Source organism: Pavona decussata, unplaced genomic scaffold, assembly GCF_977016875.1.
Source record: "Pavona decussata unplaced genomic scaffold, jaPavDecu1.1 SCAFFOLD_262, whole genome shotgun sequence".
NCBI lineage: Eukaryota > Metazoa > Cnidaria > Anthozoa > Scleractinia > Agariciidae > Pavona > Pavona decussata.
This window is the reverse complement of record NW_028145665.1, coordinates 1,219,130-1,244,142: the sequence shown is the minus strand read 5'-3', so window position 1 is coordinate 1,244,142 and position 25,013 is coordinate 1,219,130. Positions and strand designations below refer to the sequence as shown.

Here is a 25,013-nt window from a genome sequence, read left to right as displayed (position 1 = left end):
ATTAATTGTCTTGTTTTTCTTTATTAGAGCTGCTGAGATGGAGTTCGTCAGCTTAGAAGTTCTGAAACTTGAGAAGCAGATAGCCGAGAAACAGGTAAGCATCAAGAAATTTGCTAAGAACATCCTTGTTCGTCAGTCGTGGGATTGAGTACCGTCATCAGCGAGTGCGCATGCTCATCGACCGACGAGCATCAAACGGAGGCGATTAAAAATAAAACGGGCGAAATCTGCGGTGGACAAATTTACGATGGAAATTACTTTCATTCGGACGCTCTGCGTTGTTCATTTTAGCTTTCCTTCCCACTGTACTTTTCTATAGTACTTTTTGCCTGTACAACCCTTTTCTAGCAATTTGTGTGAAAGATAAAATGAAACTTCAATCATTTAAATGGCAGATTTTGAAAATTGCTTTCTTGTGGTGTTACTGTGCTATAGAATCTGATTCTTACTGTTAATAAAGTTGTAGAGCGCAACCAGTCAATTGAAAGTTCCTTCGCTGTACTTTCTTTTGTTGCTTTTTGTTTTCAATTTCTTAAGATTTTTTGTTATTCCCGAATTCTTGAAGGCTACTTGGCAGATGTATAAGTAGTGAGTAACTGGATTTTGCTCCGACATGATTTGCTGACTATTGTTATTCTTCAACACAGATTGCTGCTCAAAAATCCAAGGGTGAAATGCCTTCTCCAGCCATCATACAGCGCTGTAAACAATGCCAGCACAAGATAGCTGAGGTGGAGAGAATGCTGGCCAGTGGCGACAAAAACGTGTTGATCAGTGAGTATGCATGGGAGGGATGGGTGTGTAGCTATGTTTTGTCATACCTCAGGAAAGTAGCCTGTTCGAGGCTCTCAGATTGTACTGCCAGCAAACGGCTCAAATCACAAAGCGAACGTGAAAATAAAACGCGCGTTTAATTTTCGCGTTCACTTTCTGAACTTTAGCCTTTTGCCGGTCCTGGAACAGGCTACACTCCTGAATGGTAAGAAGTAAAGGGAATGTGAAACGAAGAGCCAGATTTGACTTGATAAAATTTTGGCTCAGAATTAGAATTTCTATCGGTGTAGCTTCTGGGGTGAATTCGTGAGCATATGATCCGTCCTGGTATGAGATTTTGCACTGATATGGAAAAATACGGCCAGTCATAAGATGGACCGTGATAAACTCACACCTGAATGTGAAAGTTATACCAATATTATACAAATCAAATGCACCTCTTACGCTATTCCCCAACCGCCTTCCGCCTTCTCCTTACTTAAATTGTAAAGACAATCTTTAGTTTGACCTGTTCCTTTTATTTGCTTTAGACGTACGCGACATGCGAACTCTTACAGTGATTTTTAATCGAGTATCGAGGCCAATTTCGCGCGCGCTTTACTTTTCCCGCGCTTAGTACAATTTGCTTGTATTTGTTTTGAGTTCTGATTGGTTCGTTGTGTTGTTCGCGTCTGTTGTGATTAGTCGGTGTGATGACCGTAGTTCTGGTTTGAGAAACGCGGAAGAAGGACCTTTATCATTGATTCATTTTGTACCTTGGTTTAACGGAAGAAAACTTAACCTGCGTATCCTATTCTACTCGCTTGAGCAATGAATGAGTTCTTTTCGATTCATAAACAGTCATCTTTTTATTTTGGAAGTTTTGTTCTAGTTGGACATTGTAATGAGTACAAGTATTTTTGTGTCACCGTAGATTATATTCGCCAACTTCAAGCGAAAGTCCCCCAACAGCATGCTAAAGCTCAACAAGCGCTGAAAGCTGGAAATAGAAGCGAAGCCCAACTGTGCTTAACCAGGAGAAAGTTGATGGAAAATGAGGTATGCTTGTAGTCTCAGCTAAATAGCCCACGTGCAGACCGCGTCTACTATATCATTTGCTTCCCGCGGCAAAAAAGAGTGAAGCAAAGAAAATAAGAGACCTCTGCACGCAGGCTAGTAGAAAAAGAGGTTATTTAGCTGTCCGTTTGTGAGACCATTTTCCCCGTAACGGGAGTTGCAGTTTTCGTGGTTAGCACGTTGGTCGATGATTGGCGTCCTGCATCCGGTTTCAGCGTGCGAGGAGGCATTTTTGGGAGCTGCGCGAGTGTCTGTAGTTTCACTACTCATTCGCCTGCGGGTGTTGTGTTTTTAAAGAAGAGTTTGAAAGATTATCAAGTATAGAAAACTCTCCAAACGATCAAAATAAAAATAGCTACCGCCGAGGGATAATAGTACGATATTCACCACGACGCTTTCACTGTTAGTTCGTAAAAACAATAACTGAAAAAGTCGTCTCCTCTGCGTGACCTTCCTAAAAGTGAACCGTCTCGTTATAGCCTGGGCTTACACGTTGGTTTTAGGCTATGTCTACACTATGCTGGATAGCTTTTTATGCTGTTGTGAAAAAAAACACCGGTCTGGTGTGAACAGAAGTGGCCCAAAACCGCTGCCATCTTTCCACTAGGATCCAATCCTCGCTCCTCGTTGTTGACTTTCGTTTCGGTTCGATTATCTGTTCACACTGCGCAAGAGAGTGTCACGAAAACCTATCCGATATGTGACGATTCACTTTGAAGACTAAAGCAGCGCAGCATCGCTCCGCCACAAATATCGATCTGAAATAAGCGTTTTGTGTGTGAACGAAAGCCCATCCGATATGTTTTTGGTGCCGGCACAAGAGCTATCCGAAATAGTGCAGACATAGTCTTAGAACGCCTCAGTTAAGTTCATTCTTAAGGCTTTTATAAAGCTTAAAAATTGTTCTGATTGATATTTTTTTGTGTATTTTACAGATTTCAAGTTTGAAGAATCAACTCGGAATCCGTTGATGTCTTTTCACCGACAATAATAAGCTACAAAAACGTAATAATGATAATATTCAGAAATATCACTTGAAAAGCAAAGGCGGATTTCAGGCTACCAACAGACCCTTATTTCTCTTGCGAAAAATGAAATGAACAGTCTTCATTACCGTTCTTTGGTTGTCACGCAACACTCGTCCTGAGCGTTGCGTGACATCCCAAACAATGGCTGCGTTAGAGACTACGACGGTCCAGGTCGCTCGCGGTCACACGCTCTCCGCGAGCGACCTGGACCGTCTGAGAATCAGGCTAGGAAGCGAAAGGGAAGGGATTTGATATGAGGCAGCCTCGTTGCCAGGCCACATTGCCCTTATCGAGCAAGCTGAGTTTCATGCGAGGAGGTTTGGGACTAAACTCGATAGGTCGATGCTCCTAAACCGCGGTCAAACGAAAAAAAAGTAAGAAAAATCCCTTAGAGATAAGAGCTCATGTGAGTCTATGAGTAAATCAAAAAGTCACAGACGAACAAGACACTTGTTTTTTTACGTTTGACCGCGGTTAAGAGGCGTCCTGGGCGCGTCTTTCCGATCAAACGGATGACGTCACATTTGAGCACGCGCCATGGACGTTTTATAACTGCCTATAGTAAATACGAAACTGAAACAGAAAGTGTTTGTAACAACGGGGCAAGGTGCGATAGGGTCTTCACTTTTCATTAAGACAAAAACTCACAATAGTGTTTGAAGTCCCTCCTGTCTTTTTTCCGTCCGAGTCTTCACGCCGCAGCTGACCTTCGCCTGCTAGATGGGAAAGGCGGCTCGTAGTCTAGTTGTTTCAAGTAGTCTAGTTGTTTCAGACAGTGTAAAAGGCTGGTTGGTCATTGTTAAGATCTTGAAAAAAAAATTTAAAGAACATTTCTAGAAGCACGTTTATATTGTATCGAAGTCATAATTCAATTGCAAAGGTCATTTATATAGAAGTGTCCGCATTTTTCGTGAATATCGTAAACATTTATCCTCTCTTGATATCACTCCATAAAGCTTTTTACGGTATATGCAGAGGCAATTTTGTGCATTCTCCAAGGAAGTAATTTTTATGCAACCAGGAATGGAAGGACAGGGTGATACTTTGGTGGAAATTCTGCTTTTTGACGAGGTTTTTTCCCTGTCTAAAAATATCAAGGTGTAAGTCCTAAATGAATATTTAAAAGCAAATACCATGAGATAAAACTGAACTACGGGATTAATACAGTTGTTTTTTATTTTCACACTACTTTGTATCTACATACTCATTCTTGCTGGCACTAAGCTCTGATTAACTGGGAAAGAACGTATGCCTTTGCTGTGAAAACCTTAAATTGTTATACCCATACAAATGCCTCGCGTGATGACAGAAACAGCGGCCCAGTCGGCAGACAGAGAACGTAGCAAAAACAATGTGGGCGAAATGCCTTGACTGTGACCTTCGATAGCGCGCTTGCCAAAGGGGCCGTCTCAATTGACTGAATCTGTCTGCAAACCACCACAAGACGTGGCATGAGCACAATATAAGAACTTTCTAGGTTCATCTATTCAAATTCAAATACAGTAAACGCTGGTTCACACGACACAGCTCGTGTTAGCAAATCAATGGTGTGTGTGAACGCGCTTCAACTGTTTGACGTCATGTTGTTTCACACCTACTTATCCTGGTCAATTGGTTTAGAGACATTTCAGTTCAGTTTATTGTTTTGCCGTAAGTTGTACAAAAGCAAGAAAACACTTTGTAAAAGGTTTGAAGAACCTTAAGCAGATTGCATTATTCAATACAGCCCAGTCGCATTCGTATCACAGTCAGTAGATTAACGGTTGATCAAATCAGGAGGCCGTGGGTTCGATTCCCGCCGACGTCAATTTAAAAAGATTTTTTCATTGCCTCGTGTGGTCTCTTATTTCCTCGCTTTAGCGCTCAGTAGTAAATTCATGGGTTCACTTAGCACTACAACGTACACTGTACATGCGGTTAATTCTCTTCTCCATCATTGTATCATTAGTGCTAGGGACAAAGCATTTCTCTTACCCTTTCATTTGTCAATTTGTTGCGAGTGTGATGATTTATCAAACGTATGTGAATGGCCTGGGCCTTATGAAGTGGATATTTTTGTATGAAATTTGAGGTGACCCGAGAAAGGAAGAAGTGAACACAATATATATGCTAATAAGTTCTCGCGGTTAGTTAAACAATCGCCATGGCTGTGATCGCGTGAATACCTTTGTTTAAATAAATCAGAAATAATTTAAAACAAAAACAATAAGAAACACTTACTTGGCGCCAACAAATTCTTAGTCCAATGGCGCTTGGCCTCCCACGCACTCGTTTTTAGGGGACTCGTATTACCTCCTCCCCACAATACGATTCCCCTAAAAACGACTGCGTGGGAGTCTAAATCTCGCTTCCCATCTCAAAAAATTGCTGAAAAGAACTACTGAATAACTTGAGCAATACAAACCCTTTTTTGGGGTGCCACTTGACTAAATTTACCATTTTGAAGTGTAAAGCGTGATGCGAAAATAATGGGAAAGGGAGGACAGTCGCTTAGAGGAATCCAGACCACGGGTAGTCCAACTTTTGAGTCATTAGTCAGAGGCACAGATACATTTATATAGAGGGAGGGGGTGGGGGAATAACCCAAACTTCTTGCAATGTCGTTTGGAAGTTGGAAAAACATTTTTAAACTTACCAGCGTTACAAACCTGAACCAGTTACAAACAATTCCCTGTATGAATGCCGAACCGAAAAGTTCGCCTTATAGGGCACGAGACAGGTTTTATGACACAGTCAAGCGTTAAAATCGGAAAAACCACAGCGTCACACCGCTGAGTGGTGCCGGATCTCTTGTAGACCTGGATCAGTGAATCATTCCAAATGCAAAATATGGACAGCAGACTGATCCTAACAGCAGAGGTGACAAAAAATAAAATTTGTTATAATATATTTCAGTTGTTTTAGCCATTTTGTTTGTCAGTTTACCACCTCCACCGTTAGGATCAGTCTGCCGTCTTAATTTTGTAAACGTTTTTAACACAGATACCAACTTCACACAACTTGTTTTATCTTTACTATATTATTGAGAAGTTTGTATCAAAGAGGGGAGTTGTGATGACGCAGTGGTGAGAGCACTCACCTCCCACCAATGTGGCTGGGTTCGATTCCCGGACTCAGCGTCATATCAGTGTGGGTTGAGTTTGTTGTTGGTTCTCATCCTTGCTCCGTAGACTGCAAGCAGTCCCTTTCTGGATAGTCGAGAGGTTGCACGAAATAGCCGAGCGCGAAAAAACTGGAGCAAACGAGCAGAGGGGGGCTTGGGGAAAGGCGTGAAATTTCCTTCTCTCCCCCAGTCTCTTCTCGTTTATTTCTCCTCGCTCCAGTCTTGCTGCGCTGTGAGCGCACCATCTCGACTGACCAGAAAGGGACTGCTTGTAGTCTATTGCTCCGAGAGGTTTTTCTCCGGGTACTTCGGTTTTTCCCTCTCCTCAAAACCAACACTTCTAAATTCCAATTCGATCTGGAAAGTGTCCCCAATTAGTGCTCTGCGCTAAATACATTGACACTTTATTTATTTATTTATTTATTTATTTATTTATTTATTTATTTATTTATTTATTTATTTAAGAGATAGAACTTAGATGAATTTTGTTTCACGGCAGTCATACCTGATTGCTGTCGATAAAGTAGATCAAGGTGCTCGTCTGTACGGCAGATCAAAGAGAATCAGTATATTTTTAGTTTGAAATCTTTCTAATTTATGGCAATTTATTCTGAAGTTTGCCGAGCTTAACTTACACCAACTATGCATAAAAAAATCTTTCAAAAAAATATGGAGTCACAGTAAAGTTAGCGGGACTTTCGGGAGGTTTGAAAATGGCTTTGGAAAAATTGCGTCGGTTTGGTCTCAGATGGGGTCACACGCGATGCCTGCCTTGTGAGTTTTATGCAGTTTTTTTTTTTTTTAAACAAGCCTGAAAGAGTAACTCGATGAATGTTCTTTCTACTGTTAATGAAACTCGACATTGATGGCATTAGCCCGTTTAATAATGCAATATACATTTATCAAACATCTCTCTCTCTCTCTCTCTCTCTCTCTCTCTCTCTCTCTCTCTCTCTCTCTCTCTCTCTCTCTCTCTCTCTCTCTCTTGGCAAGAAAATCACCAATAATCTAAACCAGCAACTTGTGTTACTTGAAAATTAAAAGCAACTTTCTGGAATTTTCGAGCAACTTTTTAACAACGTTTTTTTGGGGGAAATTTTGATCAGCTGTTTGAGAAATTAAGAGTAACTTGCGAGAAGCTTTAATTTCCGGCCTAGTCTTGGTCTTCTTGACTTGTCAATGTGGTTTCCAAGTGGCAGCTGTTTTTCAGTTGAAGTTTTTGTTTGTTGTTCGAGTACAGTCAGTTAAACAATGTTTAATTTTTTCCGACATCGCAAATTGTAGCGTTATTAATCAACCAAGCCCTGATCAAGACTTTTCATCGTTGAAGTTAAATTACAAACCCAGAATTAACCTCCGTTCAACAACGATGTCGGTTTGCAAAGTGATACCATTTCGTAGCCAAATTTGTATGGCTTATCGGTGTTAAAAACAGCTCAAGTTATTCACACTGACAAGACGTTACTAAGAAAGAACAAAGTTGTTCCAAATACGAAAAGTTGCCAAAAAAATTTACCGGCCAACTTATGGACAGCCTTACCGGATGTGAAAGAGTGGTAGAGACAAGCCCGCAAGGGTACCCCGTACCCCACTTGTTTTAGGGCGTTGGGGAAGCCAAAAAAAATATCAGAACTTGTGCCTAGTATAATAAATTTAATTCATGGCATATAGCCATCCGCGAATAATCGTCCCCTTCAAGTTTAAAGGGGAATTTTCTTTTGTTTTGTTTTTTTGTTGTTGTTGTTGTTGTTGTTGTTGTTTTTTTGTTTTTTGTTTTTGTTTTTTTTAACTTTTTTGGTGCTAAATTACGGCCCCGCCTGGGGCTGGTTGCTCGAAAGTCGATTAACGCTAATCCCCGATTAAAATTTAACCGAGGTTTTAATCTCGTTGTTTAAAAATGTTTTTATAAGCTAAGTTGAAAATAATGGTAAAGTTAACTGGGCCCTGGTCGATACGTCGATCAGTACTTTGATCGATACCTTTTTTCGATCCCCAGCCTCGCCTGCCGGAAAAATCGAAAGTACACTGGGTCGAGAGACAAGGAAAAGCCGGGTCCTTCTTTCGATTTTCCTCTCCGATAGTCCTGCGATTCAGCAGCTGTTATTAGCTACTGCATGCCGCCAATTTGAAAATTCGTATTTCAGAGGGCAGCGTAGAACCAGAACTGAGTCGAATTTTCAAAATGGCAGTCGGGACAGAGTGGGAGTGCAATCAGAGAGAAGGATCGGAGGAAAACAGAGATAAAACGAGAAAGGAGAAGTGAAAACCAAAGATACAGGGCAACAGATTAGACTGTGAGATGATAATTTTTGTCCAAGTGTTGGTAACAGTTAGCTGTTCACTGCTCGAATTCCATGTTTTCCACTGCGCTCTCCCACTGCACTGCTTATATGCATTGTCGAGAGTAACCCCACGTTTCCCGAAGCTTGGAAAAATTAGAATGTCGAAAGTGTTGCATGTAGTTTTTTTCTCGCCAAGAAAGTAAGATCGTGAAGCAGCCATACATTTGAAAGAAGATTAGCACAAGAACACGAGGAATGTTTTATTGCAGCGGAAGGATATTGCGTTGAATTTTCATATGGCACCTACGTGCGCAGGTAAGCTGACAAAAACTTTTTTTTCTTTGACCTTCTTTGCGGGTCGGAATGGAATTCATGGATGATTGCGTTACTTGCATCTCATTTCCATATAAGCTTAATTACCTCTTTATATAGGATCAGCCCCCAGTGACCTTTCAGTGCAATTATATTCTAGAAGCGGCAAACTTTTTTTGGCATTAGCGCTTCACTTCGCTCGCGGAACGTTTGGAGGCAAGATGGTGTGTCTTTCGCCGAAATTGTACTTCTGTATCCTGTTGTGTACCTGGATATCATGCCAGTTTTTCGTTCCTTCTGATTCCCGCACACTGTTCAGACGGGTTGGTGATTTTTACAAACATTTCCTTATTTAGCATGCTTTAAATATTAACTATTCCTTAAAATTTGTCAGTTTGTGCTTTTTTGTTAGGCGTTGTAGCACTCGATTTGTCGTCTGAACTTCAGATGATTGTCTTCAATCGTTTGCTTTTCAGGCGGCCGAGTATTCTGAGAAGAGTGCGAACGGGTCGAACAAGTCGAGTGATGAAGATGAAGGCGCTCCGTGTTTAGAAGACAGAAATGGTCCTTACCCGTGTTCATCTACGGTAAGATTTAATGAGATTTGTTTTTGAGAATTGGCTTTTACAGTGGCTTTTCAACGGAGCTAAGTTTCACTGGTCTTCTTATATTAACGCGCCTCTTTTGCGATAAACGTGCTTAATTTATTCCCAAAAATATAGTAGACATCTGGGATGATTAACGATGTAAACACCTTTAAATTTTTTAGTTTTTCGCTGTTTGAAACAGGTTAGAACGTGAAATTTATAAAATAAACTGTATCTGCCTCAAAAATATATTTTAAGTAACAAAAGATGCAGTAAATATTCTAGGTGTTTGCCGCCTTATTTCGCTGTACATTTTCTCTTAGTATATGTGAGGGAAGCGTGTAAACAAAATTATGGTAATGTCTGAACGCCCCTTTCAAGTTCTTTTTAAAATCCTAAGATTTGTAAATTAAAAAAAAATTCAAATTGAGCTAGATGGTTCGATTTTGTCGAGTATTGGATGTGTGATTTTTGTCGAGTATTTTTCGTCTCGAAATAACTCGGGGATAACTGGGATAAAAATATTACACGGTCGATTTCAGATCTGTTTGATTAACATTTTCGCGTCTGTGCTTTGTTTAGACTCAGTAAATTATCAGTCTTTTTCCCAAAACCGAGCCTTCATCTAACAAACTAAACATTTCCCTTTCTGGCAGTCTTTCGTAATATCGATCGGCGTATTATGTTACATAGCACGATCAAAATAAAAACACCCAAGTTAATAAACTTCCACCCATCAAACTTTCGGCATGAACGATTGTGTGTATTGAAGAATTAAAATATTGTTTTCTAGTTGAACGATGTTGTTTTCTAGATTTTGCAAAATCTAGTAAACAACATTTGAATTTGTTGAGGAATAAGCACGTTTTAGCGCGTTTTTCCAGCTAAGCACCCGTGTAGTCACGGACGTTTGTAGCTGCTGTAATAATCACGATGGATGGACTCCAGAGAATTTAATGTAGCTCGGCTTTCTTTTCTTTATCCTTTTTTTTTTTCTTTTTGTCAGTTTTGCGTTGTTCGACAAGTTTTATCACAACTGATACTAAATTCGCTTATTTATTTGGCGCTTTAAATTCGAGCAATTGTTAACTCGGTTTAGCGTCGAAATAATAAGCTTACATAGTTAAAATCTGCTCAAAACGGAAAACGCCCAGGTTTCCAAAAACCACTGAAGTGTAAATTTGGCAAGAGTTTTTATTTTTTCCAGATCATTGATCAAGGCGTCCTTTACGAGATTACAAAAGCCTTTATCTTTTTGATATGCAAATAAATGTTTTGGCTTCTTTTTTGAAGTGAAGCGAAGCAAGTGCCTCTTGAAGCTTCTCAAAGCGATGTTGTTAGTCACTGAAAATTGATTTTTGTGATAAATCAGGGACTCGCTTGTTTCTAACGAAATAGAAAAAACTATCGTACAAGTTGGCCAACTGATACAGCGTGTGCTTGAATGATAAAGTTGTAATGTTCATTTTACTTTGATATGCAACACTGTTAAAATTGAAAAGTCCTTTAATAGTTTAGGCGTCAAATTTTAAGCTTGATTGCGCTAGTGAAGAATGGGCGATTATTTGTAAAAGCCTTTTAAAGTTCTTGAACATTCCAGACGCTTTGTTGCTAGGGTTAATACACCCAAGCCAAGCCAAAGGGTAAAATTGAAGGATTTTTTAGGTTTCATCTTGTCTGTGTTGTATATGAGCTTTTCTTTTTCATTTGGAGCAGCAAACCAGTCACCAACAACTTTTAAAGTATTTTGGTATACATTTACCAAATGTTTTGAATTCAAAGTTTACTTAAATCTTCACAACAGGAGTAACATTACACCCATGCATACAAATCAGAATTACCACAACCCTGCTTGGTTAAAAACTTGTCCATGAAAACTTGTTAATTTACATGCGAATAAGTCTGCACTTTCAGCATAATATTGTGCAAAGATTTGGCAGAATGCTGCCGTTGTAGGCTTATACATATGTATTCCAGAGCCAGATAACATTTTATAGCAAAATAACATCATCTTGCATGTTGGGCCGATCCCTTTGCAGGACTGCAAAATTTTGAATAAAAGTTGAATTCTCTGCACGCTGCTTGACTGCCATCTTAAACTTTGCTCACAACAAGCCACTCCTTGAAAATACCATTAAGATTTTTCTCTCGCTCCACCTACTTCATGCCCTTCATGCCCTCCAGAGTGCAAGGCCACTTTTTCCACTTCATAAATCACATTGTAATTTTGTAGGAAAAACATCTAAGTGGATGATTTACCACAAAAGCTCTATTATATTGCACACCCCCTCTGTTAATTACCCCAGGGAGACCAAGTTTGTTACACCACTACCCCCCTCCCCCCTCCACCTTCTCCAAAAAATGATAAAAAAAAAAACAGCAAAAGCAATACTTAAAAACTTGGGTAGCTCATGCAGTTATCAAACATCAAAGATGATTTCTGTCAACTTAACTCGTGGCATTAGTTTCAGTCAGTTTGTAGGAAGATTTGTTCCTCGCTATTTCAAAAATTATTGTATCGAGGTATAAAAGAATGATGTGTGATACACTGACCCATTAGGTGTATGAATTTCAGTAAATTGTGTGCATGGTAAAAATCAATATTTCGGAACAGGGTCAGGGTTGATTTTTGTTCAAAACGTGATTTGAAGTATCGTTTCCTCGCTAATATTAGCCCACTTCAATAACATTGTGGTGCTAACTTGAAATAGCCCACTTTAAAAATGAGTGATGGCCTGGATCGAGAGTAACTGCCCAAGTGATTGTGGGATTGCTTGGGGGGACGATAACAATAGCCAACGTCCCCCAAACCTTCCGACAATTGCTTGGGTAGCTACTCTCGACCCAGGCCATCACTCTTTTTAAAAGGCTATGATTAAGTTCTAAAGTGACCCTTATTCGATCGAAGGAGGCACAGTCTGATATAGACCTTTCAAACTTACTTTATTATGTTTTTGTTGTGCTGTATCATTTGTGAGTCAAGAAACAAACAAAAGGTTACTTTGATTAGTTATGTTTTATTTAATATAATATTATTCAAATAACCATTTTTAAGTAAAGTCTAGCATCAAATTAACACTTAAAATCAAAGAGCTGAAATAGTTTATACATGTAAGCACTGCCATACTTTTTCAAGTAAATACAACACCCTTGAGATCCAGACATTGTAAAATTTAAACCTAACATTTTCCATGTATTTTCTTTACATTTTCCAGATAACTGGTAACCTGTTGTTGATGGTATTTTATGGTGCTATTCTTGGTGTTGCAGCAAAATGTATCTCTGGTAAGTTTTCTTTTCCACTGAAATTGTCAAGCTGACATGATAAGAAAGAATAAGCTAAGAGGTTACCATATGGTGTGAACTTACCAAATTTTCTTGGATAATGAATTTTGTTGTCAACTATATTTTGATAGATGGTGCTGAGCTTTTGCTGGATCTTGGATGCTCTCCATCTCTAATTGGTAAGTGTAAAATAATGATTAGGATTTATAAGAAAGAAACAATTGCAGTCCTTAGTTTGTCCAGTAAGAATGATTTCCCTGTGTTCAGAGGGAAGGATTACATTCTGTTGATAAACTGCAAAAAAATAAGCTGAAATTTAAGTTAGAATCAAGCAATATCTAAAAATTAAACTCATAATTTCCCCAGTAGATGAGCATGGGGTGGGGGGTGGGGGAATGCCTATAAGGATGGTGAAGCCACTGTGTGACTCAAGCCCGGTGCAGACGGTTACCTTGACAACCCTATGAGTGGCAACCACCAATCTTCGTAACACTAAAATCAGTGGAAATAAGGAGGGAAGGCAGGGAGCAAACCTTTGAAATTGCCTGTTGATGTGTATGGCGTCATCACTGGCTTTAATGCTAATGGCTTAATTCTTGGATGATCAGTGAAAAGTCAGGGACTTTTTTCAGTTTTATCCTGATGAATGACAACCTTGAACTGCATTATGTTAGCCCATAAAAGTCATGTTTTCTCCTCAGGTGGTATTGTCCTTCCTTTACTGGGTGCAGTACCCGACTCTGCTATCATCATTGTATCTGGGCTCGGACCTGATGCGCAGACCAAACTCTCAGTCGGCATGGGGTGAGATATTGCGTGACTCTAATTTTGCAATTTTTTCACAAGTCACAAAACAAAAAGCTCTTCTGACAAAACTTAACTCGGGACAGCACTGAATTAACCAAAATAATATCATGATAAATCGTGTATTTGACACCAAAGTGCATGATGTATTAATTTTGTTTCACCGTCTCTTTCCTTTTCATAAACAATTAAGGCTGTTAATAAAAGTAAAAAGAAGTGATGAGCTATCAATGAAAGTGTGAAAAAGACCTTGTTCAGTTCCTTGCAGCCCACCCTTTCTTTAAACGACACTGAACAATAAATTTTCATTTTCAGCTAGAGTTAAACATAATTTATATTAAATTGTTTTATTGAACTTTTGGGTATTTTTTGCAGGACACTGGCGGGGAGTACTATCATGTTACTGACCGCCGCATGGGCAGGTAGCCTGGCAATTGGCAAGTGTGATCTGAATGCTTATGGTGAAGCCATTGAAGGCAGTGGTTATGGAAAAGTCAGCTGTAATAACCAGGTATTGAGCCATTATTAGGAAGATCTGATAAAAACCATGTTAGGGCTTAGATAAAACTTGCAGTCGCAAATGATTAATCGAAAATGTACAATGTTTGTTGTACCTATTGATGTAAACCTAGTTTGTTTATTGTTGTAGGGAGTGACGATATTGCCCAGTGTGAAAACAGCTGTTGGAATTATGTTGTTAACATCTCTCTCCTACTTGTAAGTACAAACTCGCATGTGACCTTGGTGTTATAAGTTTCTGATAGTTGTCAGTAATAAATATTGTTATCAGTACCAGTAATGAAAAAGATTGATCACCTTCGTCATCCCACATGCACGGCCCTCGTAACTAAGTTGTGAGCACTTGGAAAGAAATAAAATTAAATAAAATAACAGCAAAAATGGCACCAGAAACTGTTCTAAAGTCATGATTCAGGTTTCCGTCCATGCACAGTGTTGCTGGTAATAATAACGTCAAACACACATGATGTGAGGACAGGCTACTAAAAGTGTGTTGTGTGCACCCAGCCGAGAAATTACCTTTTGCAAATTTTATGTGATAGCCTGTCAATATTAACTTGAGGATTTTACATTTTGCAGAGGATTTTTACAGAACCAAGGGAAATTTAAAAATGTCCATCTCACAGCTAGTATCATTTGCAGTTGGCTTAATGAAATATTAACACACACATAGTTATCCAATTTGTTTTCAATGTTTTCCGATCATTTCATGCAGTGAATTGTTGGTGACATCTAACCACCTTTCATAATTATCATAATGTCATTAAAAATTCCCTTTCAAAAAGGACCAAGAAAATCAGATCAGGAAAATGTTTTTACGTTTAAAATATTAAGTTTTTATCACTGATTTTGCTCTTGCTGGTATTTTACAGCATTGTGCAAGGAGCAGATTGGCATTTTGGCCCACACAACTTTGGCCCACAGCCAGAGTACGTGCGCAAGGCAGCCCTAGCTACCATGATTATATGTTTCATTGGTTTTCTAGCCTACCTGATATTTCTGGTGAGTATTTCAATAGTATTGATCCTTCTGTCATCATTGCCATTGTTATCTGCCATACCTAATCCTAATTTATCAAGATTAGTACTCATCATAGAACCTCTACCTTCCAGTTTCTGTAATGTCTCTAATTGCATGCAGCCTCTAGCTCCTGTACTTATAAGTCCTCCCAACTTTACCTCACACTTTCCTTTTCAGTGGTTTTTGTTATATAATTTACTGTATCTCTCCCTTTGATAAATTTGCCTTGTATATATTGTTCAACAAAAACTCAGTAAAAATTTTGCATCTGTTCAGGGAAATTCCAAATACCACTGCAGATTCAGGGAGGAATTGTTTTTCTGGCTTAAATTAATTACCACAATTTTCTATAAAATTATTGAAAGATATTCTTGTTAGCAAGGTAGTGTCATTTCAAAAAATCTACTTTTGGTAATTCATTGATTGATTTTTCTGTTGCTGTACCACGAAATTAAAGGGTGGCAACAAACTTGTACACTTACTGTTCTCATGTTAGCATGATCTTATGGTTAAGTATTCATTCCTAAAACATGGCGATTTCCTTTCCTATGTCGCCCGCATCCTACTTGCTTGTTTTAAACGTGTTTGCCATGTTGAGGTCTGATATTTTTCTTTGCTTTTTTACTGCCTCAGCGATGTAGTGACTGTCTTTAATACAAATGAGAAAAATTGTTAGTAGAAAGGGCCCTATCATTGTCTTGGTGTTGCCGCTAATTTCTTTTTTTTCCTTAATCACTGTTTTTTTTTCTCCCATCCTTAGTTTGTTGACAGCAAGTCAGCTCAGATGAGAGCTGACAAACATCGCCAAGAAATGTAAGTTTGTCTTAATTTGTTTGTGTTGCTTTTTATAGTTCCTTTATGATGACCAGTAAGTCTAACATGCTTTGAGGTGGTCATTTGGGAATTATTTTATAATTTTAACCAGAGTTGAGTGAATAAAAGTGCCAAATGAAATAGTTTTGAGCAAATTGAGAATGATCATGTATTGTGAACTGCATTTATAAGTGAAAGTCTTGGTAACATTTAGGTGTGGGTTTGCAATTGTGATCAACGTGACCCATCTAACTCTACTTTTTTAAGTTTTCCTAATTGCAAACTTGTACAGGAGTTGCTGAGTTTACTGGTGTTTTTAACACTCTTTCACTTAAAATACTCAACTTGACTTTGCTGGTTTTTTTTTGCCGGCAGGATGCAGCGAAGGGTGTTGCACCGCTTTGTGATGATGGCAAAGAGGCAGATGCCAGCACGGGTTGGTGATCAGGCTGATTCATCTGAAGATAAAGCTGCCCAGGAAGGTAGCTGCATTTTCTGTTTCTTGTTAGTTGCTTGCAAATTCATGATGAAGATATTACCTTCCATGGACCTCATTAACAAGTGGTCAATGATGGCCATGGTTTTTATTATTAGTGGTTCACCTCGCCACAAAATTAATACTATCAAATTATAATTTTGACAAATCACAGTAAACTTGTGTTGTAGTAGTAGAGTGAGCTGTACCTTCTCACCAAATAAAAGTGCAACCCTAAATTTCTGTTTACAAATTTACCTCTGGTAAAAAATCAGTGGTGGCTATTTTAAGAGGCAGTGCAAGACATTTTTGTTCACTTCCATTTGTCTACAAGTACACCTTTAGCAGATTTTAGGCATGGGCTCTCAATACGGTCAGTCACTTTCAAAAGTAATGATTGAAAATGGATGTTTTCAACTTTTAAGTTCATGTCCAGAAGAAGTATTTCAAAGCCTGGCGTCTGGGAGCAGCAATGGACAAGAAAGAGCCCTCCGAAACTGATCCCATTATGCCAAAAAATGGACATGGAGACAAGGAGGTAATAATCATTGTTATAGTGAATTAGTATCATTGTTATTATTACATGCAGTACATAGGTATGGCTCATTGTCTATTGCCGCTGGCTTTACATAGCTAATACTTTCATGGTCTCATGCAAGCCAGATAACAGCACTAACAAAGTTAACGCATGCCATTTGTATTTCATTTATGTAAGAATTAAGGTTGATGTAATGTACATATAATATACTGTTACTGTATATATAGATACTACAGTCTTATGTCAATAATGTGAACAGTCCAACCATCCAGGTACTGACAATGTGATTAAGCCTTTAAGGACGGTGCCTACTAATACCGAAGTATTTTTGTGCAGTGTATGACTATGCAGAAAAAGTCAGATCTAAGTAAGGGCTATTGAAATCCAAAAAGAAAATTGGGGGTAACCATGCATTTTTTAGAGATAATTATGCAATTATTGTTCTAAAAAGCAGTAAAATACAAAGCAATTAATGTATGGTGTTTTTTTTTCCAAATTGATGCTTTATTATCTCTAAAAAGTGCATGGTTACCCCCAATTTTCTTTTTGGATACCAAAAGCACTTGTTAAGTTCGGCTTTCTCCGCATAGTTATAAACCACACAAAAATATCCCTGTATTAGTAGACACTGCCCATAGGAAAACGGAGTATCTCGAGATGTGCAGAACATATGCGCAGTAACAAATGTAGGCACCATCCTTAAGCTCTGATAGTGACCAGAATCTAATTTCTCCCTAGTGTTTCACTACACTTCATCAAACATGCTGGTACAGTGATGACCAAAGATATGTCTTGATGCATAAACAAATTCTCCAAAATAAGTACAATACAAATTTGTGGAAAATGTAAAGAGAATATACATGTTGAACATTGGGGCTTTACTAGTGACTGGTTAAGGCACTACACACCTCACAACCCTTTCCCTCCAGAGTTAAACTTTGTAAATTAAATGTAAAAATCATAATTTTGAATTGCCACCATTCAAAAAATATTGTTCAGGGAAGCACTACAGTGATGGTTTGTGTATTTCAATTGAAGGAGTAGGTGCATAACCAAGCTATTATATTTATCATTGCATTTCAGATCGCCCTTTCTCCATTTAGCTCAAATTCACCAGATTTAAATTTGCATGTGGGCTTCAATTCCTTCAGGAAATGCAGCCCCAGTGTTTTATCTGTTGCTAAATGCAATAAAAACCCATGATTTAATTATGAACAAGAATTCTGTTTTTATCACCAATTGACTAAGTGCAAAACAGAGGATAAAACATTGGAGCAAAATGTCCTGAAGGAAATTATTGAAAGTCACATACAACCTTGTTCCCTGAGGGTCTCTCCTCTTCCAAACCTGCTCTTGGGACGAGAAGGAGAGAACCTGGGAACGAGGTTGACTAACATGCAAAAAAATCTGTTAAATCTGAGCCAAAAAAAAAACAAAGCAATCTAAAATGCACTAAAGGTCGGATTTGGGAATCAAAGTATTTGTCAAAGTTGTGCTCCAAGGAGGCCAATTAAGGGTTAAATCTGTTCTTTTTTTCTCACATATGCCACCTGCCAGGAACTTATCCATCGTGATTCTTTTAAGTTAGAGGAGGTGAGTGAATTGTCACCATGGGGACAGTTATATATGTTTAAAGAGTTGATGGGGAACAGCAAGTGGGATGACAACTTGACCTGTACAACTTTCAACTGTTCAAGTTTTAATTGAAATGGAAAAATTTCTAAAAAATTACTTTCTTGTAACAACTGACGGTAGCAAATTCCTAACCTGATCTTGTTTATTTATAATAAATTTGACAAAGAATAATTTCTTATTAAGTTTCATTGGTGTTTTAAAAATTAATCATCATTTTTAATTCCTGGTAATCCTTGGACTTTGTTTAAGAAAAGACATATCTTTATTCAACTCTTTGCTCCATTTCAAGGGCTTGTAAACACATGTTCTTTTAATTAATACTATAACTTTTCTAAGCCTTCAATGTTTAAATTATAATTGCACTGTAATGGAATTATAATAATTAAGTCATAATAGTGTTAGACTTTTGTTTTTGCATCAAATATTGATATTTGATGATTATTTAAGGTTTGCATCTTAAGCTAAATAATCACAAACATCTAAAAACAGTTTAGCAAAGTAGTAGGGTTATTGACATAAATTACAGAAAGCAATTGAAATTACTATACTACAATAATTTGTCAGGCCTTAATGTAATAATTGTGACCATTTCCAACACTGCATTAATCTGCTTAAATACTCTGCTCTGATGCTCTGTATCATTTCTACAGTCGTCAGCACAATTTTAACACATATTTAAGCTGCATGTCTACTAACTTTCAGGCCCTTGATTCTCTCTTGAGCCTGATCTTAATCCTTGCACCTGCGAACATAAGCTTTGCATTTTAAACTACTGATCCTTACATTAATCTTTTAATGATTAGTTAAAGGTAATTTAGAACTGTGTTAAATGGAGTTTTTGTAAAAGGTTCATACTTCACCCTTTTAATTTTGAAGGTTTTTGTAGCATATTATGTCCTATCCAATACAGGTAGTAAAGATTGATTATGCAAAACTGAAACTAATTGGTACATCCCTTGCCTTAACTGGGATGAAAGAATTGAAAAAATAGACCAAGTGGAGAATTGGCCATGCAATAGAAATTGTTCCAAATATTATTAGCTCTAATTGGGCAAATTGACTCGTTATCATACACTGTATAAGAAACATATTTAGTCTCATGTCTACTATTTTTATCTTGAGGTTTGAATTTTAAGAATTAGCTGATCTCTTTTCCTAAGCTAATTAAATTAGTGGCAGCAACAAAAAGTCCTTAATAAGATGCAAAATTGGATGTGGATCAAGTACGATTTGTATCTAGTAACCAATCTGTATGCCAAACTAAAAGTTACTTAGAGCATAAGGAGGTTAGTTTGTAAAGAAACTGTGGTACTGTGTTGGTGAGCGAGTGGAAACAAATGTTTGTTTTTATTGACAGAGTTGATAAATATAAAGGTAATTTGACCACCATAAAGAGAATTAAGTACTGGCATTTCGAGTGTCAACCCTTTGTCAGAGGAATCCGCTGTAAAGAAGGGTTAATTAACACTTACACATTGGCATTCAAATTTCTTTACCGACTGGCCAAATTACCTCATCAACTCTGTGATGAAACCAAACACTTATTTAGAGCAGGTGAATTTTTACAGACAAATTTCCACTTCATGGTACAGTTTTTGACCAAGCCCTTCAATTAATTGATAGTTGGGCAGCAATTTTTGAAAATCCACCACAAAGGTGTGAAATGTTTTCAAATAACAGTTAATTTTTAACAACCCACATTAGGACAATGGATGGCATTGCAAGTTGATTATTTTGTTTTGTCTTGCAACAATAACAGGAAGAGGAAGAGGAGGGAGAGGAAAGCTTCACTCATTTGGCCATCAAGTGTGTCGCTCTTCTTGTTGTGGGAGTTGGCTTGGTGAGTAAATTCCTGACAATAAGTCCAATCTGTCCTGAACCTCCTTGTGGAGCACAAATCTGAGATGATCATTCTTTTTGCCGTCAGCCTTTTTTGTGCTTAATTCCTATGATACATGTACATCCCTTGACTCTCCAGAGTATACAAGTCTGTCAGGGCCACTCAGCTCTAATTAGTGATTTATGGATATAAAGAAGGCATATGTTGCCTTGAGTAAGTCCTCTCCCTCAGTAATGGGCACCTGTCCGCACTCAATTAAATTCATGAAAACTACAGTAAACGTCAACAAACCTCCCCACCCCTCCCCCACCAGTCAAACTGAACAAAGGATGGAATGTTGGAATCTGTGATAATGCAAACAGCTTGACTACGGCCCACATTGAAAGGATAAATAAACAAAATGCACTTGATATTATTAAACAATCCCTGTTTGAGTACAAGCTTATTTCAGAAAAAGGCATTGTTTCTATCCCATGCTTTCAATAACACCTAGCAGCTGCCAGCAGGTATATTGTCATGACACAAGGCCTTTATTCAGTCAATCTGGTGAGTTTATTTACGTGTACACATCTTTTTAATAGGTGACAATTTTTGCTGATCCAATGTGTGATGTACTGGATTCATTGACCAACCCAAAGAACAAGTCTCACATTCCCATTTCAGGTATTCAGTTTACACTTGTGAGCCAATTATTTTGCTTTGATAGCTCAAGCACCAATTTGTGTTTATAGCATCCTGGCACACAAACCTTTTATTCCAAGGTATCGTTGTTCAAAACCCTGTGATCCACCAGTGTATATTGATTTTGTTCGTCATAATGACTTGGGGTACATAACTCTTTTTAATGCCATGGGTTTTCATTTACACGCCTCCACATTTTTCTAATCCCTGTTCCTTGCATTAATGTTGTAATTTAGTATGTGGAAGTTAAGGAAACTTGAAACTAGAATTTTTGGGAGCCATTCTAGAATGAGAATACTTGGAATGACATTAAGTCTTGCTTGTGTTTTTTGATGCCTATTATTTGTTAAAATGCCATCAGAGTCATTCTGCTTCTTCAGTTGGGGCAGAATTAATGAACAAGTTTTCATTCCTCCTTCAGAATAGTCATATTTATTTTTTAATTCTTCTAAATTCCAGTCATTATGATCATTCACATTCGGCCCATTCTCGTCCCAGAAGAGGCCACAAAAACAAATCCTTGGTAAACCATCTGTCGAGTTCTCACACATTACAATTTTGCATTTGCCACCCACTATATCAAGCGCACTATATACAATTTTGATACATTTTTGCCAATTCATGCCTACTATAAGCCTCATATATTTAGAAAATTATTGTTGGGATTGTATTCCACCATGATACGTGTAGGTTCTTTTTCTTTTATCATTATGACAGTACTTCACGTTCTTTTCCTTTTAGCATTCTACGTGTCATTCGTGGTGACTCCCCTTTGCTCTAATGCATCTGAGCTTGTGTCGTCCTTGATTTTTGCCTCCAAAAAGAAGAAGGAGAACATTTCCATGACATTCGCTCAGGTAAGTTTTGTTTCTATCTCTTAAGCACAGCCTTTGTAATCTTGGTAAAGGAGGAAATCTCTCAGCTTAACCAGACTGGAGGCTGGACAATGTTTGCCATCTAACACAGGAACAGGCAAAAGTAACCTCAAGAGTGCCCCCCATTAAAGAAGAATTACAGACAGAAAAATTCAAATTGTAAACCCCACCCCCACCCGAAATCTCAGGGGTTAAAATCCTTCCAAAAAATTATTAAGATCTCCCAAAACATAATCCCATGAGCTAGCCATGTTTATTTCAAAAATTCCTTGCCATAATAGGTCTCCTCTCCCCCTGTCTCTAAAATAAAAATATACCCCACAGTACTTCCTATCTCGTCTCTTTTTCCCATAACTATGGATATGTCATTAACATTGCATTAGTTATGTATGGTATAAATCACAAGTAGATCAGAAGTGGAATGTTTCATTTGACATAATTTTGATTCTCATCTTAGCTGTATGGTGCTGGAACAATGAACAACACTCTTTGTCTTGGAATCTTTGCTGCTCTTGTTTACTTGAGAGGATTGAAGTGGTACTACTCTGCAGGTCAGTCATGTAGTTGATCAATACTTGATTTCTCTTCACACTTTCCAATATATTTCCATAGAGAAAGGTGGTGAGAATGAATCAAGCCATCAGTGAGGGTAATTTTCCTTGTACTAGCATGTACTTATGATCAACATCTAATTTCTCCTTGAAATGACATTATACATTGCGACACTGTCAAGTAGTGAAAATAAGGAAAGGTGTCAACTTGAGAGAATTGTCTGTTATCGGGAAATTCTTCCGATCGAAACACAATATTTCCTTGCGGATGTGACCTTATTTTAAGGGGATATGGCATGATTGTACCAGCAAATGAACTCTAGTAAACCAACAGTTGACCAGTATCTTGATTAGCTTTTACAGTCTAATAGCATTTCAAATGAGCAAGATGAAAACCCTGATTAATTTTTAATCGGGGATTAGCATTAATCGGCTTTCAAACAACCGCTCCCACTTGATTATGTATGTGCCTGTATGTACTTGTTTTTGACTTTAGTAGCTGTTTAATTTTTAGTTAGTGTAGACTTTAGGTAGGGTTTTCCCGTCAATACTTGTCTTCGTATTGCCAAACTATTAAAGTAAAGTAACCTGTGAGGATTCAATGATTATCAAAGATGATTTTTCTGACCAATGTTGTCTTTTCTCTTTAGAGGTGACTGTTATCATCTTTGTGCAGTGGGTTGTGGGAATAGTTGGTTTCCGTCTGACATACAAGGTAAACTTTCTACTTTTACGTCATAAGTCTATCATTGTTGGAGATTGATAAAATTCTACACGCAATGACATCCCCGTTTGTTGTGTTGTTGCTGTTGCCGTTGTGTGTTACAATGAAACTGACTGGTACCAGCAAACCCAAGGGGCGGAGGGGTGACCCTGTAAGAGGATAGAGTGGAAATTTCAGTAACTCTTCAGGTGCCACTTTTACTACACGAACATGTCTATATTCTCTACTTAAATTGTCTCTCCACTGCATGTACTCGGCCAGGTAAACGAAAATCAGCGAACTGTTAACTGGAAAATCAACTTAGTGAGCACTTGTGTGACGAAGGGGGGTGTCCAGCATAGCATCTTTTCCAGGGAGGAGTGGTAGTTATATTGGACTGACATTCCTTTTCCCCACACTCCCCACCCCTTGGCATTCACTCGGTCCTCTTATCTAGCCCATATGCTCGATGATCTTTGAACAGTAAGCACTTACTATTTGTTGTTTTCTTTTCTCTCATACAGCTGTGGACAGGCGTTCTGGTTGGCTCTCTGTATGTGGTGTCCATTGGGCTTGTAGCCCTTCTGGAAAGCAGTGCCATCGGCTGGAAGTAAATTCACGCAATCGGCGTTTATCCGTAACGCTGTTTTTGGCAGGAAACAAATCGTCAATGTTAATTGCACACGTACGCGAAAAAAAGTTTTATTTGTGAACTTTCCATTGTATTTTGTTTTTGTTTTGTTTTTGTGGTGGCGAGGAGGATCTGTTGCGGAAAATGTCAGTTCTTTTGAGAAGCCTCAAATCGCGCTCAATATCAGGTTGTTAACTGCTTAAGTCTGGAAAATAGTGAGAGCAAACTGTTTTGTATCAAATCCTTTCTCAGAAATCCACGAAAATTCATTTAATTAAGCTTCTGTAGGTCCTAAATCTGTTGATATGCTTCTAATTGTGGAATCGGACGAAAAGAAAATTAGAGAACCGAGTGAGTGGTAGCTTGCTCTGCTCGCTGTTTTTCTCAGCCCCTTCTCAGCTTATTGGATATATTCGTTGTTTTGGCTGCCAACAATACATAGGACACACATGTTAGGAGACAATAAATGAATTCCTGTTGAATTCCGCTAAATTTGTAGCTAAATGTCCACAGCCTGTTGTTAATAATAATAACAACTCTATTTAACGGATTAGACCGGTCAGCGAATCCTTGATTTGCATGTGTAAAACGGTGATGTTTTTTCATAGCAATATTCTGCTAAATATGTAACGAAATGTCGAATCAATATTTTTGTGGTCTAAGACCTGAGCTAGTCATGGTATTAAATTGCACTTTACACACATAGGATGCAGGTTGTATGAAAGAAACGTAAATTAAATAGTTGTCAATTGCCAGGAATTCTGGCACGATCTGGCAACCGAATAGGCATATCGCTATAGTTTTTGTGTAAGCTTCATGTTTGAATAAATAGAGCTCTCAGGAGTATTCAGACAGTTTCAGCCATGTTTCGTTCATGGATGTGACTTGTTATTCTTGTAAAGTAATGGTTCAAATAAACAGTGGATGTCTTTTTTGCATTTTGTGTTATTGTAACTCAGTTGATGGGTTGTGTTACATGGGGACGATTTTAGTAGAGTTTGGACATGGCTCCTAAAATTTACCAGAACCTTGCTATCTAGTTGCGTTTTTGCGGGGAGACCAGTGACGGAGTTATGTAGCAGAATGAGCAACCACGAGCACGGACAAGTCATGAAAGTTTTGTCCCAGTGATCAACGGGGTAGGTCTTCAAAAAGTAGATAGTCGGAAAAATAGCGTGGAATGGCAACACGACTGAATAGGAAGGGATTGGAAAGTAAACCAGTCAATTTGAAAATAGGAAAGGAATTGGAGAATTGTTTGGCTTTGTCGTTGAAGCCCAATAGGCTCCTTTCTATACATTAAAATTCGGCTTGACAATTAAGTCGAGAGGACACAAACAAAGGAAATTGAATAATCATGTTTACTGATTTCTGTTCTCTGTCTTCTGGACCTCCATGTCAAGTTGAATTTTACTATTTTTCTTCTGCACATCTCGAGATGGTACGACAGGATTACCACACAGTTTTCCGAGATAGTTAAGCTTCTATTTGGAGGAAGATG

At 38.2% G+C, this 25,013-nt stretch overlaps 3 protein-coding genes across 6 annotated transcripts in view; 2 read left to right on the top strand and 1 right to left on the bottom strand.

Annotated features, from left to right (window-relative positions):
• The window catches only part of LOC146456046 (coiled-coil and C2 domain-containing protein 1-like), a 32,455-nt gene extending 28,409 nt beyond the window's left edge, over positions 1-4,046 (top strand). For all 3 annotated transcript variants that reach the window (XM_085093552.1, XM_085093553.1, XM_085093556.1), the window contains 4 exons: positions 28-94; positions 648-774; positions 1,688-1,812; positions 2,766-4,046. In XM_085093552.1, coding sequence (XP_084949678.1) covers positions 28-94; positions 648-774; positions 1,688-1,812; positions 2,766-2,801 — 355 coding nt within the window. In that variant the 3' untranslated portion in view covers positions 2,802-4,046. The remainder of the gene's footprint in view (positions 1-27; positions 95-647; positions 775-1,687; positions 1,813-2,765) is intronic.
• LOC146456043 (orexin receptor type 2-like) overlaps positions 1-25,013 on the bottom strand; it is a 61,570-nt gene that overhangs the window by 6,780 nt on the left and 29,777 nt on the right. The gene's annotated exons all lie outside the window — the stretch shown is intronic.
• On the top strand, positions 8,543-24,450 carry LOC146456045 (uncharacterized). 2 transcript variants are annotated; one of them, XM_085093564.1, is made up of 19 exons: positions 8,543-8,558; positions 8,716-8,878; positions 9,032-9,142; positions 12,358-12,427; positions 12,559-12,606; positions 13,129-13,231; positions 13,607-13,742; positions 13,881-13,948; positions 14,623-14,752; positions 15,531-15,583; positions 15,959-16,065; positions 16,484-16,596; positions 18,154-18,189; positions 19,991-20,071; positions 20,653-20,734; positions 21,494-21,609; positions 22,085-22,178; positions 22,829-22,893; positions 23,406-24,450. In XM_085093564.1, the coding sequence occupies exons 2-19, from the start codon at positions 8,777-8,779 to the stop codon at positions 23,493-23,495; spliced, it is 1,605 nt and encodes a 534-aa protein (XP_084949690.1). In that variant the 5' UTR covers positions 8,543-8,558; positions 8,716-8,776; the 3' UTR covers positions 23,496-24,450. The 2 variants fall into 2 exon arrangements, with proteins under 2 accessions (XP_084949690.1, XP_084949691.1); XM_085093565.1 differs by lacking the exons at positions 8,543-8,558; positions 18,154-18,189 and having other exon boundaries at positions 8,684-8,878.